This window comes from Salmo trutta, chromosome 16, assembly GCF_901001165.1.
Source record: "Salmo trutta chromosome 16, fSalTru1.1, whole genome shotgun sequence".
NCBI lineage: Eukaryota > Metazoa > Chordata > Actinopteri > Salmoniformes > Salmonidae > Salmo > Salmo trutta.
The window spans coordinates 55,012,024-55,032,054 of record NC_042972.1 but is presented as its reverse complement, the minus strand read 5'-3'; the positions used below and the strand labels follow the sequence as shown (position 1 = coordinate 55,032,054).

Here is a 20,031-nt window from a genome sequence, read left to right as displayed (position 1 = left end):
GAATTTACCACAGGTGGACTCCAATCAAGTTGTAGAAATATCTCAAGGATGATCCATGGAAACAGTATGCACCTAAGCTCAATTTCGAATCTCATAGCAAAGTGGCTGAATACTTATGTAAATAAGGTATTTCTGTTCTTATTTTGAATAAAGCTGTAATAAAACAAAATGAGGGTAAAGTAATGGGGTCTGAATGCTTTCCGAAGGCACTATATGTACTTTATTTGTAGTGGAAACAAGATAAGCATAGAGCTAAAGCATGAACAATTTACCCCAAAAATATTTATCTACCCATTTTAATATAAAACAGTTAATTTACTTTAGAGCTGATCTGATTTCCACATATAATTGGCAGTAATACAATCAAGGCACGGCAGAGGACAGGGAGAGCTCTGCAGTGTTGATTTATGATTGTGAATGTGCACCAGATGGCAACAAGATCATATTGTACAGCAATTCCACCAGGTAACATGAATACAAAGCCGGTGAGAGGTGGTTAGAATAGGATGTGGAGGCCAAATGTCTGTGTGACCAATAGAGTCAGAGTCCCGAGTGTGGGAACAAACAGTCTGTCCCACGTTTGGGTAAACAAGAAAGTTCATAGTCAACAAAGCATGCAGGAGTCATGAGGCAAATAGCAAAATGCACAAGAACATTTTTTAATATATAACGACTTGGGGCTAGCCATTGTAAGGTCAAGGTCACTTTCCCCAACAGTGCGTGTGTGCTGGAGGCGAGTGAAAGCTCGGGAGAGAGGCGGGAGTGTGGTGGGGGCACCTGTACCAGACAGAGGGAGACGGGCCAGGACAGACAGTAAACAGGTCACCAGGTAGAATCCAAGCAGCAGTGCAGCAGGCAACGGGAGTAGGTGTCATCCATTTGGGAGAAGCTTTTATTTCTGGAGGCAGATTTATTGTAGAAAATGTCAGTGGATGGCCTCTGAACAACGGGAGGTGGCTTCAAAGACCTCTGGATTTGGGTTGGGCAGACGGAGTTGGTCGTGCCACTTGTTGGGCCCAAAGGCCTCGACTCCTCTCACCTCAGTGCTAATTGAAGTTGTATCTGGTCCGTCTTAGCAAGCCTGGCAGCCTTAACTCAGCATTCAGTCCCCACAAAGTAAAATATATCATTGTAAAGTACTTCATTTTTCTTCTTCTCAGGTTTCAAAATAGAATCAGACCAAACACTACTCACTCAGTTCCAGGTTGGATGGTGTCCTCAGGTCTCTGCTGTATAGCTTGAAAAAAATCATTTCCTTGGTAGCAGTAATCCCTCCAATTAATTTTGTCCAAAATTAAGTTGTTGGTTTGGAGTTCTGATCTGGAGCAAAGGCCATGCTGTGGAGGGTAGCATCCTTCATATGTCCCTGCCGAAAAATCCAAGTTTATCTAACTCCAAATCGATCCTTTTGTAAAAAACGTTGCGAGAGCTCACATGCAGCCATCTTTCTCTCTCTCCCTTCTCTCACTGCTGACTGCAGGAACATCCACCAGAGCTGTTGCCAGAGAATTGAATGTTAATTTCTCTACCATAAGCCACCTCCAACTCATTGGCTGGGCCTGGCTCCCCAGTGGGTGGACCAATGCCTTCCCAGACCCAACCATGCCCAGTCACGTGTAATCCAGATTAGGGCCTAATAAATATATTTCAATTGACTGACTTCCTTATATAAAACTGTAACTCAGTAAAATCTTTGAAATTGTTGCATTTATATTTTTTATTTAACTGTACTTTATGGGATAAAAAAGTAGTAAAAGTTATGTTTTCTCCATATCCCTTTTGCCATAGAAGTATGCATTGAGGGGAAAAACCTGAAACTAACTATCGGAGGTTGTGATTTCAACACTTTACTGTACTAGAGGCACAATGAAAGGTTGATAAAAGTTTGCATATACTCCTGAACCCAACAATCACCAAAGTAGCTTTGTAAAACCTCTCAAAACACCACATTATTTCAGTCTTTGTGCTACTTATCAGCATTCAGCTAATTTTCCTGATTATGCACTATACTTCCCTGGAGATCTCATTCATATTGGTGATCAGGGACTGGGTTAAAGGTCCACTGCAGCCATTTTACCCTAATATCAAATCCCTTCTGGAAAACAATTAAGTAACTTACTGTGATGGGTGCACATTTTGGTTTTTGCCCAAGCAATACAGAGCTGATTCAAATAACCAACTCATCATCATCATCATCATCAAGCTTTGATTATTTGAATCAGCTGTGTATTGCTTGGGCAAAACACTAAAAGTGCACCTGGGGACAGGGTTTGAGAAACCCTGGTCTGGGGAAACTGTAAATTAGATGTTATTAACAGAGAGGTTTGGAACTCTTTAAAAATCGGTCTATTAACTAATTTGCCGTATGGTGAAAACTACATCCCACAAAAACAGGCTGAAATTTCATGTAGTCTTTCCAAAAAGCTCTTACACTAAAAATGTATTATCATTTTCACAATTTTACAGTATTATTCCAACCTCAGGGTGGAAATATTATAAAACACAGGAATATCACATGGCTGCACTGGGCCTTTATACAAAAATCTCTGTAAAATGATAGCACCTGTTTCCACTCCACCAAAAGTAATGCATGAACTGGGAAGACACCGGTACTACAAGTAACATTTCATTTGCATAATTTAAAAAAAGCTAAGCTCAATCCATTGTGCTCTAAGCCTACCATTGTACCATGGGATTACAATGCAGACATAGACAATATGCCCTAATATTACAGACTTTATTCATTTAGAAGTACAAAGAGTGAAACTGGTACATTTCAGAGACTTATTAAAAATACCAGAGATATAAAACATTTCCACCACATGTAAACATTATAGCTGTGTTTGTGGCTTGGCTCTACTTCAACTTGAAGATAAAACTATAAAACACTGTAGGAGTACAGTCAGTGTGGGGTTGGGGGGGGGGGGGGCGGAGGAGGAGTCTAAGGAGTTGGTGTGGAAGGTAAGAGGCTGTAGCAGTCAGGTTGTAGACGTACACACTCTCTTCAGCTTGCAATTTTTTCAATCTCATCCAGATCATCTGTGTCCAGCTTCTCAATGTTCTTATCTGTGGATGATGGGGAATAAGGATTAGGTCCTTCTAAAGACTATTGTCTTATGGAGAGAAAAAAAACAATAATATGTTATATCTCAGAAGAAAATGGATGACTAGCTAAACTGGATAAATCTGCAGTGGACATAAGTCGTCTAAAGTTTTGTTATTTTGTTCTTGGTTGATAATTCATTATTTCTGTATCATATAGCATGCAGAAATTAATATAGAGAAATATTGCACAACATAACATTTCCATCGTGACTTACTGAAGTGATCCTGGATCTTGTTGAGGACATTCATGCTGAATTTGCTGTCCACCATGTTGATGGCCAATCCCCTCTTCCCAAAACGACCTGTGCGGCCAATCCGGTGCAGGTACGTCTCATTGTCTGGGTTACCATCTCTGTCCACCGGCAGGTCGAAGTTTATCACCACGGAAACCTGCTCCACATCAATACCTGGAGGGAAGGTCAGAAAGACATGAGAAAGGGTGGATGGATGGACAGATCATTTGGCGCCGACAGATAAGGCTGCTGTGCTTCTAGGAAACTTCGCAGTATTCTTTTTTTGTGTTATTTCTACCATTATTAGCCCAGATTTTTTTGTGTTATTACATACAGCCGGAAATAACTTTTGGATATCAGAGCAGCGGCAACTCACCAGAATTACGACCAGGAATATGACTTTCCCAAATCAGATCCTTTGTTAGTATCCCCCAGGGCAATTGAACTGATTCCAGAAGCTGACCAAAAACACCGCCGGCAGAGGAGAGATACTCGGAGTGGACTTCAAGTCCGACTCAGGAGGTGCACACACCACCCACCACTTCAGAGTATATTACTCGCTAATGTTCATTCTCTGGATAATAAAGTTGACGAGCTCAGGGCGTTCTGCAGTCAACACATTGACTGCAGAACTCAAGCTGTTAAAACACTAAACCGCTGCTACTCCAACTTCTGGGATGCCTACAAGGCCCGACCTCTCTTCGGAAAATCTGATCACGAGTCCATTTTGCTCCTCCCTTCCTATAGGCAGAAACTCAAAACAGGAAGTACCTGTGCTAAGGTATATTCAACACTGGTCTGACCAATCGGAATCAACGCTTCAAGATTGTTTTGATTCCGCGGACTGGGATATGTTCCGGGTAGCCTCTGAAAATAACATTGACGAATACACTGATACGGTGGGTGAGTTTATCAGGAAGTGTATAGGAGATGTTGTAACCACTGTGACTATTAAAACCTACCCTAATCAGAAACCATTCGGGCAAAACTGGAAGTGCGAACCATCGCATTAAACCATGGCAAGGTGACTGGGAATATGACCGAATACAAACAGTGTAATTATTCCTTCCGTAAGGCAATCAAACAGGCAAAATGTCAGTATAGAGACAAAGTGGAGTCGCAATTCAACGGCTCAGACACGAGACCCCGACGTCTTGCTTCTGGACAAGCTAAACAACTTCGCCCGCTTTGAGAATAGCACAGTGCCGCCGACGCGGCACACTACCAAGGAATGTGGGCTCTCCTCCGTGGCCGACGTGAGTAAGACTGGAACATGTTCCACGATTCTTTCGGTGGCATTGAGGATTACACCACGTAAGTTATTGGCTTCATCAATAAGTGCATCGATGATGTCATCCCCACAGTGACCATACGTACATACCCCAAGCAGACACCATGGATTACAAGCAACATCCGCACTGAGCTAAAGGGTAGAGCTGATGCTTTCAAGGAGCGGGACTCTAACCCGGAAGCTTATAAGAAAACCTGCAATGCCCTCGACGAACCAACAAACAGGCAAAGCATCAATACAGGACAAAAATGTTATCGTACTACACCGGCTCCGACGCTCGTCGGATGTGGCAGGGCTTGCAAACTATTACAGACTACAAAGGGAAGCACAGCCGCGAGCTGCCCAGTGACACGAGCCTACCAAACGAGCTAAATTACTTCTATGCTCACTTCGAGGATAGCAACACTGAAGCATGCATGAGAGCTTAAGCTGTTCCGGATGACTGTGTGATCATGCTCTCCGTAGCCAAAGTGAGTAAGACCTTTAAACAGGACAAGATTCACAAGGCCAGATGGATCACCAGGACGTGTACTCCGAGCATGCGCTGACCAACTGGCAAGTGTCTTCACTGACATTTTCAACCTGTTCCTGACCGAGTCTTTAATACCAACATGTTTCAAGCAGACCACCATAGTCCCTGTGCCCAAGAACACTAAGTTAACCTGCCTACATGTCTACCAACCTGAAGCACTCACATCAGTAGCCATGAAGTTCTTTGAAAGGCTGGTCATAGCTCAGATCAACACCATTATCCCAGAAACACTAGACCCACTCCAATTTGCATACCGCCCCAACTGATGATGCAATCTCTATTGCACTCCACACTGCCCTTTCCCACCTGGACAAAAGGAACACCTACAATGAGGGGAAAAAGTATTTGATCCCCTGCTGATTTTGTACGTTTGCCCACTGACAAAGAAATGATCAGTCTATAATTGTAATGGTAGGTTTATTTGAACAGTAAGAGACAGAATAACAACAAAAAAATTGAGAAAAAAAACGTGTCAAAAATTTTATAAATTGATTTGCATTTTTATGAGGGAAATAAGTATTTGACCCCCTCTCAATCAAAGATTTCTGGCTCCCAGGTGTCTTTTATACAGGTAGCGAGCTGAGATTAGAAGCACACTCTTCAAGGGAGTGCTCCTAATCTCAGCGTGTTACCTGTATAAAAGACACCTGTCCACAGAAGCAATCAATCAATCAGATTCCAAACTTTCCACCATGGCCAAGACCAAAGAGCTCTCCAAGGATGTCAGGGACAAGATTGTAGACCTACACAAGGCTGGAATGGGCTACAAGACCATCGCCAAGCAGCTTGGTGAGAAGGTGACAACAGTTGGTGCGATTATTCGCAAATGGAAGAAACACAAAAGAACTGTCAATCTCCCTCGGCCTGGGGCTCCATGCAAGATCTCACCTTGTGGAGTTGCAATGATCATGAGAACGGTGAGGAATCAGCCCAGAACTACACGGGAAGATCTTGTCAATGATCTCAAGGCAGCTGGGACCATAGTCACCAAGAAAACAATTGGTAACACACTACGCCGTGAAGGCCTGAAATCCTGCAGCGCCCGCAAGGTCCCCCTGCTCAAGAAAGCACATATACATGCCCGTCTGAAGTTTGCCAATGAACATCTGAATGATTCAGAGGACAACTGGGTGAAAGTGTTGTGGTCAGATGAGACCAAAATGGAGCTCTTTGGCATCAACTCAACTCGCCGTGTTTGGAGGAGGAGGAATGCTGCCTATGACCCCAAGAACACCCTCCCCACCGTCAAACATGGAGGTGGAAAGATTATGCTTTGGGGGTGTTTTTCTGCTAAGGGGACAGGACAACTTCACCACATCAAAGGGACGATGGACGGGGCCATGTACCGTCAAATCTTGGGTGAGAATCTCGTTCCCTCAGCCAGGGCATTGAAAATGGGTCATGGATGGGTATTCCAGCATGACATTGACCCAAAACACACAGCCAATGCAACAAAGGAGTGGCTCAAGAAGAAGCACATTAAGGTCCTGGAGTGGCCTAGCCAGTCTCCAGACCTTAATCCCATAGAAAATCTGTGGAGGGAGCTGAAGGTTCGTGTTGCCAAACGTCAGCCTCGAAATCTTAATGACTTGGAGAAGATCTGCAAAGAGGAGTGGGACAAAATCCCTCCTGAGATGTGTGCAAACCTGGTGGCCAACTACAAGAAACATCTGACCTCTGATTGCCAACAAGGTTTTTGCCACCAAGTACTAAGTCATGTTTTGCAGAGGGGTCAAATACTTATTTCCCTCATTAAAATGCAAATAATTTTATAACATTTTTGACATATGTTTTTCTGGATTTTTTTGTTGTTATTCTATCTCTCACTGTTCAAATAAAACTACCATTTAAAATTATAGACTGATCATTTCTTTGTCAGTGGGCAAACATACAAAATCAGCAGGGGATCAAATACTTTTTCCCCCTCACTGTATGTAAGCATGCAACACCATAGCGCCCTCAAAGCTCATCACTAAGCTAAGGATCCTGGGACTAAACACCTCCCTCTGCACCTGGATCCTGGACTTCCTGACGGGCGGCCCCCCCAGGTGGTAAGGGTAGATAACAACACATCCACCATGCTGATCCTCAACACAGGGGCCCCTCAGGGGTGTGTGCTCAGTCCTCTCCCGTACTCCCTGTTCCCCCATGACTGCATGGCCAGACAACTCCAACACCATCATTAAGTTTGTGAATGACAACAGTGGTAGGTCTGATCACAGACAACGATGAGACAGCCTATAGGGAGGTCAGAGACCTGGTCATGTGGTGCCAGGACAACAACCTCTCCCTCAACGTGATTGGAGACAAACGAGATGATTGTGTACTACAGGAAAAGGAGGACCGAGCATGCCCCCATTTTCATCAACGGGGCTGTAGTGGAACAGGTTGAGAGGTTCAAGATCCTTGGTGTCCACGTCATCAACAAATTATCATGGTCCAATTACACCAAGACAGTCGTGAAGAGGGCACGACAAAGCCTATTCCCCCTCAGGAGACTAAAAAGATTTGGCATGGGTCCTCAGATCCTCAAAAAGGGTCTACAGCTGCACCATCGAGAGCATCCTGACCGGTTGCATCACAGCCTGGTATGGCAACTGCTCGGCCTCCGACCGCAAAGAGGGTAGTGCGTACGGGACAGTACATCACTGGTGCCAAGCTTCCTGCCATCCAGGACCTCTATAGCAGGCCAGGCAGCAGGCTATTAACCAGCCTGCCAGCTTAGTGGAGTCTGCCACTAGCACAGTCAGTGTAGTCAGCTCAGCTATCCCCATTGAGACCGTGTCTGTGCCTCGACCTAGGTTGGGCAAAACTAAACAGGGCGGTGTTCGCCTTAGCAATCTCACTAGAATAAAGACCTTCTCCATTCCTGCCATTATTGAAAGAGATCGTGATACCTCACATCTCAAAATAGGGCTACTTAATGTTAGATCCCTCCCTTCCAAGGCAGTTATAGTCAATGAACTAATCACTGATCATAATCTTGATGTGATTGAAACATGGCTTAAGCCTGATGAATTTAATGTGTTAAATGAGGCCTCACCTCCTGGTTACACTAGTGACCATATCCCTCGCGCATCCCGCAAAAGGCGGAGGTGTTGCTAACATTTACGATAGCAAATTTCAATTTACAAAAAAACATTTGTCTTTTGAGCTTCTAGTCATGAAATCTATGCAGCCTACCCAATCACTTTTTATAACTACTGTTTACAGGCCTCCTGGGCCATATACAGCGTTTCTCACTGAGTTCCCTGAATTCCTATCGGACCTTGTAGTCATAGCAGATAATATTCTCGTTTTTGGTGAGTTTAATATTCACATGGAAAAGTCCACAGACCCACTCCAAAAGGATTTCGGAGCCATCATCGACTCAGTGGGTTTTGTCCAACATGTCTCCGGACCTACTCACTGCCACAGTCATACTCTGGACCTAGTTTTGTCCCATGGAATAAATGTTGTGGATCTTAATATTTTTTCTCATAATCCAGGACTATCGGACCACCATTTTATTACGTTTGCAATCGCAACAAATAATCTGCTCAGACCCCAACCAAGGAGTATCAAAAGTCGTGCTATAAATTCTCAGACAACCAAAAGATTCCTTGATGCCCTTCCAGACTCCCTCTGCCTACCCAAGGACGTCAGAGGACAAAAATCAGTTAACCACCTAACTGAAGAACTCAATTTAACCTTGCGCAATACCCTAGATGCAGTTGCACCCCTAAAAACATTTGTCATAAGAAACTAGCTCCCTGATATACAGAAAATAACCGAGCTCTGAAGCAAGCTTCCAGAAAATTGTAACGGAAATGGCGCCACACCAAACTGGAAGTCTTCCGACTAGCTTGGAAAGACAGTACCGTGCAGTACCGAGGAGCCCTCACTGCTGCTCGATCATCCTATTTTTCCAACCTAATTGAGGAAAATAAGAACAATCCGAAATTTATTTTTGATACTGTCGCAAAGCTAACTAAAAAGCAGCATTCCCCAAGAGAGGATGGCTTTCACTTCAGCAGTAATACATTTATGAACTTCTTTGAGGAAAAGATCATGATCATTAGAAAGCAAATTACGGACTCCTCTTTAAATCTGCGTATTCCTCCAAAGCTCAGTTGTCCTGAGTCTGCAGAACTCTGTCAGGACCTAGGATCAAGGGAGATGCTGAAGTGTTTTAGTACTATATCTCTTGACACAATGATGAAAATAATCATGGCCTCAAACTTCAAGCTGCATACTGGACCCTATTCCAACTGAACTACTGAAAGAGCTGCTTCCTATGTTGAACATAATAAAACGTCTCTCTATCCACTGGATGTGTACCAAACTCACTAAAAGTGGCAGTAATAAAGCCTCTCTTGAAAAAGCCAAACCTTGACCAAGAAAATATATATTTTTTTTTAAACTAATCGGCCTATATTGAATCTCCCATTCCTCTCAATTTTTTTTTGAAAAGGCTGTTGCGCAGAAACTCACTACCTTCCTGAAGACAATGTATACAAAATGCTTCAGTCTGGTTTTAGACCCCATCATAGCACTGAGACTGCACTTATGAAGGTGGTAAATTACCTTTTAATGGCGTCAGACCGAGGCTCTGCATCTGTCCTCGTGCTCCTAGACCTTAGTGCTGCTTTTGATACCATCGATCACCACATTCTTTTGGAGAGATTGGAAACCCAAATTGGTCTACACGGACAAGTTCTGGCCTGGTTTAGATCTTATCTGTCAGAAAGATATCAGTTTGTCTCTGAATGGTTTGTCCTCTGACAAATCAACTGTACATTTCGGTGTTCCTCAAGGTTCCGTTTTAGGACCACTACTGTTTTCACTATATATTTTACCTCTTGGGGATGTCATTCGAAAACATAATGTTAGCTTTCACTGCTATGCAGATGACACACAGCTGTACATTTCAATGAAACATGGTGAAGCCCCAAAATTGCCCTCGCTGGAAGCCTGTGTTTCAGACACAAGGAAGTGGATGGCTGCCAACTTTGCTGCTCCAGTTTCAACTGTTCTGCCTGCGGCTATGGAACCCTGACCTGTTCACCGGACGTGCTACCTGTCCCAGACCTGCTGTTTTCAACTCTCTAGAGACAGCAGGAGCGGTAGAGATACTCTCAATGATCGGCTATGAAAAGCCAACTGACATTTACTCCTGAGGTGCTGACCTGTTGCACCCTCGACAACTACTGTGATTATTATTATTATTATTTGACCATGCTGGTCATTTATGAACATTTGAACATCTTGGCCATGTGCTGTTATAATCTCCACCCGGCACAGCCAGAAAAGGACTGGCCACCCCTCATAGCCTGGTTCATCTCTAGGTTTCTTCCTAGGTTTTGGCCTTTCTAGGAAGTTTTTCCTAGCCACCGTGCTTCTACACCTGCATTGCTTGCTGTTTGGGGTTTTAGGCTGGGTTTCTGTACAGCACTTTGAGATATCAGCTGATGTAAGAAGGGCTATATAAATAAATTAGATTTGATTCATACCAGGCAGTGTCAGAGGAAGGCCCTATTATGTCAAAGACTCCAGCCACCCTAGTCATAGATTGTTCTCTCCGCACGGCAAGCGGTACCGGAGCGCCAAGTCTCGGTCCAACAGCTTCTACACCCAAGCCATAAGACTCCTGAACAGCTAATCAAAAGGGCTACCCAGACCCCTCTTTTACACTGCTGCTACTCTCAGTTTATAATCTATGCATAGTCACTTTAACTCTACCGACATGTATATATTACCTCAACTAACCGGTGCCCCTGCACATTGACTCTGTACCGGTACCCCCTGTATATAACCTCGCTTGTTATTTTACTGCTGCCGTTTAATTATTTGTTACTTTATTTTCTTACTTATCACTTAGTTATTTATTAACTTCTTAAAGCATTGTTGTTTAAGGGCTTGTAAGTAAGCATTTCACTGTTGTATTCAGTTGCATAAAATTTGATTTAAACACACATGTATGTGACACAATTTGATTTGAACATTTAAAAAAAGGTAGTGTACACAATAGTTTTCCAAGTAGAGATAGACCTGTGTAATGAATCAGTCTACTACAGCCGTGTGCAGGGGTCAGAGTTGCTCTTGTATGACTACCTTAACTGAAAGTCTTTCTCTAAAAGAGCTCTCAGGTCTATGTTTTCTGATGCATGTCTGTATTGTCCCTGAGTGAGTCCTATACCGTAGACAATTTCCACTGGGGTCAATACAGATCATTCAATTTGGTTAAATGCATTCAAAGCTCCCGTTAGTATGGTTGGTTGAGTTACCTCTGGCGCAGACGTTGGTGGTGACCAGGACCTTCTCCTTTCCTTCTCTGAAGCGGTCGATGACAGCAGCTCTCTGCTCCACCTGCATCTCCCCACTGAGCAGCGCCACCTGGTGGCCCTCCCGGGACAGCTCACCTGCCAGCCAGCCCGCAGTCTTCCTTGTCTGAGGGAGAAGGGGGGACAGAGAAGGGGGATAAAGTATACTGAGAGGAACACCACATACCAAATCAACCCCCTACCCACTTGAAACAGCTCCCCTAGCCCCGTGTGTAGATCTGAGATGATCAAATAGGTGTAAGCAATATGGTAATACTGCTTACATTATTAAAAAAATGTTCAGATTTAAAGCTTGGCAGTTGGGATTGAAAATGTCCTGATATTCCACATCTCTTATCTGAGAATAAATAAAATATATTGTGTGTATTTGAGACCGACTACACTGCAGAGAGTCATCTATAAATCTTGCTTCCCAAATAACTACTCATTATGTGATCGTGATTCTGCACCTGCAAACGTCCAGATTACTCGCCCCGAATAACTCCTCTAACTCACATGACAGAAGATCATGGCCTGAGCAATGGTGATGGCCCCGTAGATGTTGCAGAGGGCCATGAACTTCTCCTCTTTGCTGTTACAGAGGACGTAGTACTGCTTGATGGTGTCCAGCGTCTCCTCTTCCCTCTTCAGCTTGATGATGTTGGGGTCTGGGACGATGCGCTGGGCAAAGTTCCACACCGTCTCCTCAAACGTGGCAGAGAACAGGAGCATCTGACACTGTTTGGGTAGCATCCTAAAACACAGAGCGAGAGAGGGGGGGAAAATGGGTCAGTGTGGTGTGGTTTTTAGGCAATATCCTTAAACACAGAGGGGATCTGTGTGTGTGCGTGCGCATGTGTACCTTTGAATGCGTATGCTCTGGTCCTGGTGTCCCTGTGTAGCAATCATGACATCAGCCTCATCCAGGACAAACACTTTAATCTTCTTGGGGTCGATGAATTTAAACTTCAGACACCAGTCCAGCATGGTGCCTGGCGTCCCAATCACCACCTGCTCCTGGAGCTGCGTGCCTCTCTGCACTGTGGGGAGAGGAAAAGAGATCACCCTTTTCTCACTATAGTGCTAACCCAAACCAAACTGTGGGTCTGATATTTAGGTGAGACTTGCGAAGCAAAAGTCCCGACTTTAGCTCTTCGTCATACTACTTCTTATTCTTCTTCCGCTGGCTACTCCTCTTACACCGTTTAAGCTAGAAACGCCATTCTAACGTTACACATAATCTGGGTTAGGTTGCTTGCATACAACTTTTTGATTTGCATACATCTTTCATACATCATTTGCATGCATATATCTTTCATCATTTGACTTTCTTTTGGTCCATCCATTCACTTTAATGGGACTTATTTTTTCAACACTAGAGCAGGGGTACTCAACTACTCTTTGAGAAGGTCCAGTGACACAAATTTCCTAGGTGGCAAAGGTCCGGGTTGACATCGTCCTTGTGGTACAGCGTAGTAAGACAGTTGTCGACATGTTTTGTAAAATGTACATTAAATGAGACTAAGAATTTAAATGAATTACAACTTTCTTTTGAATGTAAACGTGCAACATTGCTGAAGAATAAAAGTGGTTGCATAATTGTTTATGCAAAAAGTGTACTGTGAACCATTGTACATGGGCCTTGAATTAAAAACACTAAAATAAAATAAACTGCATGTATTCTGGAGAAGAAAGGAGAGTTGAACAGAAATAATCATCTTAATGCACAGAACGTCACTGTGGGCCATGCAATATCCATGTAGAAGTCACTCTGGGCCTTTCCATTGCATCAGTGAGAGAAATTACACTCCGTCTCCTGCCAATGCTTTGAACTTCTGCACAAAAGTGTGAGAGCAACTCAGACACTGGAGAAGGTGTTCATTGGTGAGCTTGATGCAGTATTTGTTTTTAAAAGAAGTTCATTGTGGATAAGACTGATTCACAGCCGTATGTGGAGCCAAACATGGTCAGGATGTATAGTGCCAGTTTCTTGAGAACAGGGACATCAGCTGCAGGCAGCCGCGATCCCCTGAAATTTACAAAGTCAAAACACCAGCCTGCTCATTCAAAGCCACATTTTCTTGCAGCTCAATCAACTCCATTTGCAGCGATGCAACATCTACCAATCTGAAGAACTGTTTCGCTTCTTCTGACAACTGTCAAATTTGTGACCAAGAAGTGGTTCTGGATGAGCAGCAGCAGCTCTCTTCCAATAGTGAAGTCATCAAAGCGAGCCATGAAGTTATCCATTAGCTTCTGGATGAAATCAACATGGTTGGAAACATCTTTGTCTCCCTGCATATACACCAGATTTGGGAAGCGGACAAGTTCTCCCTGGAGATCATTCTTGAAAAGCTTCAATTTCTTCTGGAAAGCCCAGACTGCTGTTATATCATACACTGTGTTGTCCCATCCCTGCAGATTAACATTCAGTTGATTGAAGGTGTGATGTAATGTCTGTCAAAAATGCAACTGTTTCTATCTTCTCATCTTCCAAAAACTCAGAAAACAGTTTCCTGGTCACTCTATTGCTCTGAGTAAAACAAAAGCTTTGATTTCTTTCCCAAATGGCCCACAAGCGTTCCAAAACCCTGCCGTTGCTGAGCCATCTGACATTGTGCAGTAGTAAGTCCTCAAAACTGGCATTGGCCTCTGTCAGAATGCCTCGCAGCAGTTGATGTTTCTCTCAAAAAGTTGATCAGTTTAATCATCGTTGTCATGACCTCAGAATATTATTATTTTCCCCGACTGGCACATAGGACAGATTGATGGACGATGCAGTGATGTGTCAGGTCAGGGTGGTCCTCTTTCAAATGTGCAACCCGTCCCCTCATTCTTCCTGTCATGGCTGGAGCGTCATTTGTGGTGATGGAGACCACGGACTTCAGATCTATCCCCCTTTTTGTCATTAAACCCTTTGATGGCCTCATTGAGATCCTCTCCCCGTGTCTGTGCTTCTAGATTTGTTAAGCCCAACAGCTCCTTACATAATTCCTTCTTTGTTTGGTTATGAAATCTAACAAAACACCAGAAGCTGGGCATAATCAGTGTCATCTGTTGATTTATCCACAGCTAATGAAATGCATGGTGCATTCTGAATGGCCTCATCAAGTTGTGAAGTTAAATCTTCAGCTAATATTTCAGTTCTCCCTCCTCATTGTTGTGGAATCTGACAGTGGGATCTGTTTTGATCTTTTCCCTGAGCTCATCTTTTCGTTTACCTTCAAGCAAGGTGTCAGCAACTTTACACGCATTATTTTATCATCTCAGCGTCTGAACATGTTTTTTTTGTTGGTGTTTTCCCAAAACCCAAGCTATCCTCAGTGAAAACTCCATTGCACATTGTCGGGCTGTCAGGGAACTGACAAGGACTTTGGTGAACATCTCATATTGGGATTTGAGTTAGTTAATCTTGTTTGTTCTCACCTCCGTGTTCAGGGGATACGTCTGATCCAATTTACTATGTCTGGTGTCATAACGGCGCTGAACATTGGGACTATTCACAAGAGCTAAGGACTCACTGCATATCGGGCACATATGTGCTAGTTTTGTGCTAGTTGCGGGGAGAATGAATACATGCTGTTCCATCCAATTGTCTTTGAAAATACGGTTTTCAGAGTCAACCTTTAATTTTTACAAGCTATATTACTGGTAACTAAGTTCCTTCTATCTGTGATATTAACAGTTGAACCACGGTCAAATCTTTGTTTCTTTCTGCCTGTCCCAAGGTTCCACAGAGGATATTTGGATTGATGTGATTGCGTAAGACGCGGTTTCTTGTATCCGCATATAACCACGCGATTGGATTAGACGGGGCACTAGTAGTAGGTGGCCGTTGCTTCGAGAGAGAGCAAGAAAGAGAGGTTGCGGAGTTAAAGAGTGCTGCGCCTGGTAGATTATTATTTTTTTTTTTAAAAGCTGTCTAAAAATAATTTTACTTTGTAACAAAATGCGATGTGGTCCGGTCCGGATTGACCCTTCTCTGGGCCCGGACCCAGATCGCAGTATACCAGTTGAGTTTGGCTCTTCTAAAACTTCCCATTGTGACATCATCACTAACATACACTGTAAACAATGTAATTTATGACACATCAGCTACATTGACCACTTTGCAATCAATTTAGACAAAAAGTTAAAGCATATGAAACCTTCCTATATTTCTCTGCGATAGAAATCTGAAATATTAACAGAATTATCAAATACCAATCAAACTTTACAGCTGTTTAAGTAACTGCATCAACAACATTTTATCTAACTTTTGCAGAACAAAAATATATCAGCTACGGATCAAACGATACATCTATTTTAGTAACTGCATTAACACATACATTTCCAAAACAACTACTGTTTTGACCACTCCCCCACAAGTCAGACAAAAACTTAAAGAGTATGAAATCTTCATATAGTGCTATTCAAATCTGGTTTGAACAAAAAATATATTCTACCAATAATAAAAGGTTAGCTGTTTGTAGGAGTTTAGAGTGACAAAAGCTAGCTAACTACTCTCTTATGTCTCATCATTATGCAGCCCAAACAGAGCTGTTGCTATGGATACTCACACAAACTTAGAGGGTGTGACATCTTGGTCTATTTCTGTGCCATTAAAATCTGGAACAGAATCTAGAACATAATTATTCTACCAATAACAGCTGTTTGTCAGAGTTTAGAGTGACGGAAAGCAGTTAGCTAACCAACACCTCTCTCATGTCGCTTCATTGAGTAAAGCAAATTGCACCGTTGCTACGGATATCAATGCATTTCGGTTGGCAAAAAGGTCCGTACACTAGAAAAAAATATACAATTCTCGACCTCTCCTCTTTCACCATCAACTCCAAACCAACGCTGAGACGTTCAGACTGACTTTACTTAGATTGCTTGTCAAAAGATTTGATACTATATACACTTTTTGAACTAAAACCATTTAAAAACTGCATAAATTAACCTGGATTTTTATATTATACTAGCATTTTGCAACCTTTTTTAAGAGACAGCAAAGGACTAAGTAATAAGACTTACGTTTGTTTCCTCTGATGGCATAGACTAGTTTGACCTCAGAGTAGTACTTCCCCATCTGCTCAATGACCTTCCCTGTCTGTAGGGCCAGCTCATAAGTGGGAGACACGCACAGACACTAGGGGAGAGGAGAGAGTAAGGTGTTAGATAAAAGTGCTATTAAACATCTCACCTACTAATGCCCAAAGTACGCCACTATGAACAATGGAGACACAGCCATGCAGTCTTGCCCCTTTACACCTGGGTCATGTTCATTAGGTACGTTTGGACGTACTACCTGTGACGCCGGTGTGTCCTAATGAACATGTCTGGGTCGAGAGGTCAGACTCACCTGAGGAAACTTGTTGTTGGGGTCGACGTGACTGAGCATGGCCAGGACGAAAGCAGCCGTCTTCCCCGTCCCTGACTGAGACTGGGCTATCAGGTTCTGTGGGCTGGCAGCCGCGAGAGCACAGGACAGATCAACAAAAAAAGTAGTCGCCAGAAGAGAGGAGAGAGAGAGAGCTTAACGATCGTTTAATGGCCATGCAGAGAAGTTAAATGAAAATGTATTAAATGGGGAAGAGCAAGATAGAGTGTGGGAGGTAGACTCTTGGTAGTGATCTCGTGTTTTAACTCAAATCCAGATGAAGCTCTCTGTAAACTCACGGTTCTGCGAGCATCAAGGGTAAAGCGTTCTCTTGGATTTTGGAGGGGCGGTTGAAGCCCATGGCGTATACTCCCTGAAGCAGCTGAGGTTTACTGTGAGGACGGGAAGGTGGGAAAGGACACAGTGAGCATTAAAGGCCGAGTGCAGTCAAAAACACGATTTTCTTCTGTTTTATATATTTCCACACTATGTATGAGGTTGGAATAATTCTGTGAAATTGTGAAAATGAAAATGCACTTTTAGTGTAAGAGCGGTTTGAAAACCCTGCTTGAAATTTCTGCCTGTTTTGGTGGGATGGAGTTTTCGTAAAACTTCAACATGGAGTCAACACAAAAGTGTAAGTAAAAACGAATGTAAATAAGTCTCGTAAAAGTAATGATGTTTTTGTTAGGTTAGCTTTTGGAAATTGTAGAAATAAAACATTTTCCTTCTTCAGAAGTAGCTAGGCAGGCTAACGTTAGTTAGCCAATTAATTTGCTAGCTATCATACAGTAAGCGTATATTAATAATTATATAGTTAATATAAGTAGACATGCAATCATAATTGACCGTAGCGCATATAAAGCACCTACAAGCTACCGGTAGCTGAAAACACAATTGTCGCGGGACGAACGAGTGACGAATTTCCAGGAAGGGCGGTCCATTTAAAATTAATTTCTTCCTCCCTCGCCCCTTGCCCTGCAAGTGTAAACTCGTCAGACGTCATGATACGTCATCAGAAGTGTCCACTTAATTTGAGGGCTGAGGGGAGAGGGTGTGCCTGTTAAGTGTTTGGAATGCAGCCAATGAGTTTCAAACCTAGTTCAGGTTACATATCCCTCCATTAGGCCCCTCCCTCAGACCACTCAAAGACAGTCTTAAAGTTCTAAAGTTATTGCTTGAGAAATTGCTCATTGCTAAGCAGATATTTGCTTATTTTTTACAATTGTAATTGAAAACAGTCACAGTAAGGTACTTAATTGGTACCCAGAAATGATTTGATAGAGATAAAAAAAATAATAATGGCTGCATTGGCACTTTAAAGAGAGAAAAGGAGACAGGGCACCATGGAAAAAAACACATTCATAACACATTGGTTGTGTTCAATAAGACTCGCAACTGAATTTAAAAAAAAATATTTTTGCAACAGTGAGCAAAAAATATATATTTTTGGAGGGGGACAAGTTAATTTCAGGTATTCCGTGCCCGTTTCAGTCTGTTTCCTTCCATTTGATGCCTAATAATCCCGACCCCCTGTATGTGCACTCTTGACCGTCTATAGCTGGACAGTTTGTAGCATTACTTACAGCCGCAGCTCCTCAAATGATTTTACAGAGTAGAGTGGAGAGTTAGGATCCCGCTGAAGGACCTCTACTTGATTGGTTGTGTTCACTAGATTACTGCGTATCAACTTATTCAACAACGACTGTGCCGCCTTGTCATCTAAGGAACATAAAACACACCAGAAGAGATGTCAGTTTGGACATGCTGTTACAAGTTGAAGAATGTAGCAGTACTTTGACAACATTGAACTTTTCCATGAACATCTGGTCATTGAAGGCGACCCAGGCTTTCTGTCAAAGTAAGCTTAAGCATACTATAAATAAGTAACAGTATTCTGTGAGGCCAAGCTGTAATGGTCTGTTGTATTTTGTCTTGGTTGTGCCCACCTTTGTCGTCTTCCTCCTCCGTTTTGTTTCCCTCGCCTCCTTCCATCTTTGCAGGCGTTGATGCACTTGCTGCTGCTGCGGTTGTTGTTGCGGTGCTTGCTGTGCCTGTGTGGGTTCAATATGTTATTTGTTAGCTTGTGTTCTCAGGACAAAGTATACGTTTTAAAAGAAATGTGTTTATAGACCTAAGAGGCTGAGAACTTCTCTTACCATTTTCCTCAAGCTTGTCTTTGATTTGCAGGCTACCAATCTAGGAAACAAAAACCTTGACTGTTTTTTTTGGTAGGTGCAGGCATTTTGATTATGTCGTTACTTGTCATTTCAGGTGCACACTTAGAATTACGAACAAAGACTGATTGCTGGCTTTGCCTTAGTTCTCGAGAACCCATTGGAGTCATGAGAGAACTTTGACTCAAGACAACTGACAGGTCGATGAGTGGGGTGAACGTCAACCCACTATTCACACACGCGTGCCCGGCCACTTTAGGGATCTTCAGCTCCCTGGACAGATGGCATGCTCATGAACATGTCGAGAGAGAAGCAATAATTGAAATCCAGTACGAAATCAAAGTGTGTAATAAGCGTAATGTCACGCATTGCCATCAGAACAACCACTTGTTACTAGTTGATCTGGCTAGTCAAGTCAGAATGTTAGCTCACTTGGTTAACTAGCGAGCGTTAGTCGTCATGGTGATCGGTTTTTTAGGATTGAGGGAGTCGGAGTCACGCATACAATGTTCATTGCTCACAATACATTTAGGTAAGTTGCCGTGATGGATAAACAGAGGACGCAGTAGCCAGATGCATAAGGTACACGGACTAACATTTGTCAAAAAGCGCAGTTGGGCTAGTGCTTTACCGATTCCGCCGCGGCTTCTTGTTCGTCCACAGCCTGGGCCCAGGAGTCCGTTGCCATGATGTCAGCTGTTTGTTCAGTCACCCTCGTACTCTTCTCACCGCCGGATTCCCTCTAGTTTCGACACCGAACAGACAACCGAGCTAGGAAAGTGTTTCCAAAGTCTGAAAAAGAAACTAGTTGTACAACGACGTGACGGGATTCGGCTCCAGATGGTTTCCACTAGTTACTACAGCCACAAAGTCAACATCGATTTATTTTTTTTGGTTTAAAATCTAATTTTAAGAGTATTTGAAGAAATAGACGGGTTGTATGACTTTGTGTCAGGGGGTAACTAGTGAGGACCGCTCTGGAATGCACCTGTACGTCCGTAAAAAGGTCTGGATGGAGAATGAGACAAG

At 43.1% G+C, this 20,031-nt stretch overlaps 1 protein-coding gene across 2 annotated transcripts; it reads right to left on the bottom strand.

Moving 5' to 3' along the window:
* Positions 1–1,705: 1,705 nt before the first annotated feature.
* Positions 1,706–20,031, bottom strand: LOC115151063 (ATP-dependent RNA helicase DDX19B). Of its 2 annotated transcripts, XM_029695011.1 has the most exons (12): positions 19,634–20,031; positions 18,985–19,024; positions 18,775–18,879; positions 18,412–18,547; positions 17,125–17,217; positions 16,808–16,910; positions 16,480–16,594; positions 12,326–12,503; positions 11,980–12,217; positions 11,428–11,590; positions 3,321–3,512; positions 1,706–3,066 (listed from the first exon to the last, which is right to left on the bottom strand). In XM_029695011.1, exons 1-12 carry the CDS (start codon positions 19,688–19,690, stop codon positions 3,005–3,007), a joined length of 1,482 nt encoding a protein of 493 aa, XP_029550871.1. In that variant the 5' UTR covers positions 19,691–20,031; the 3' UTR covers positions 1,706–3,004. The 2 variants fall into 2 exon arrangements, with proteins under 2 accessions (XP_029550871.1, XP_029550872.1); XM_029695012.1 differs by lacking the exon at positions 19,634–20,031 and having other exon boundaries at positions 18,775–18,886; positions 18,984–19,025.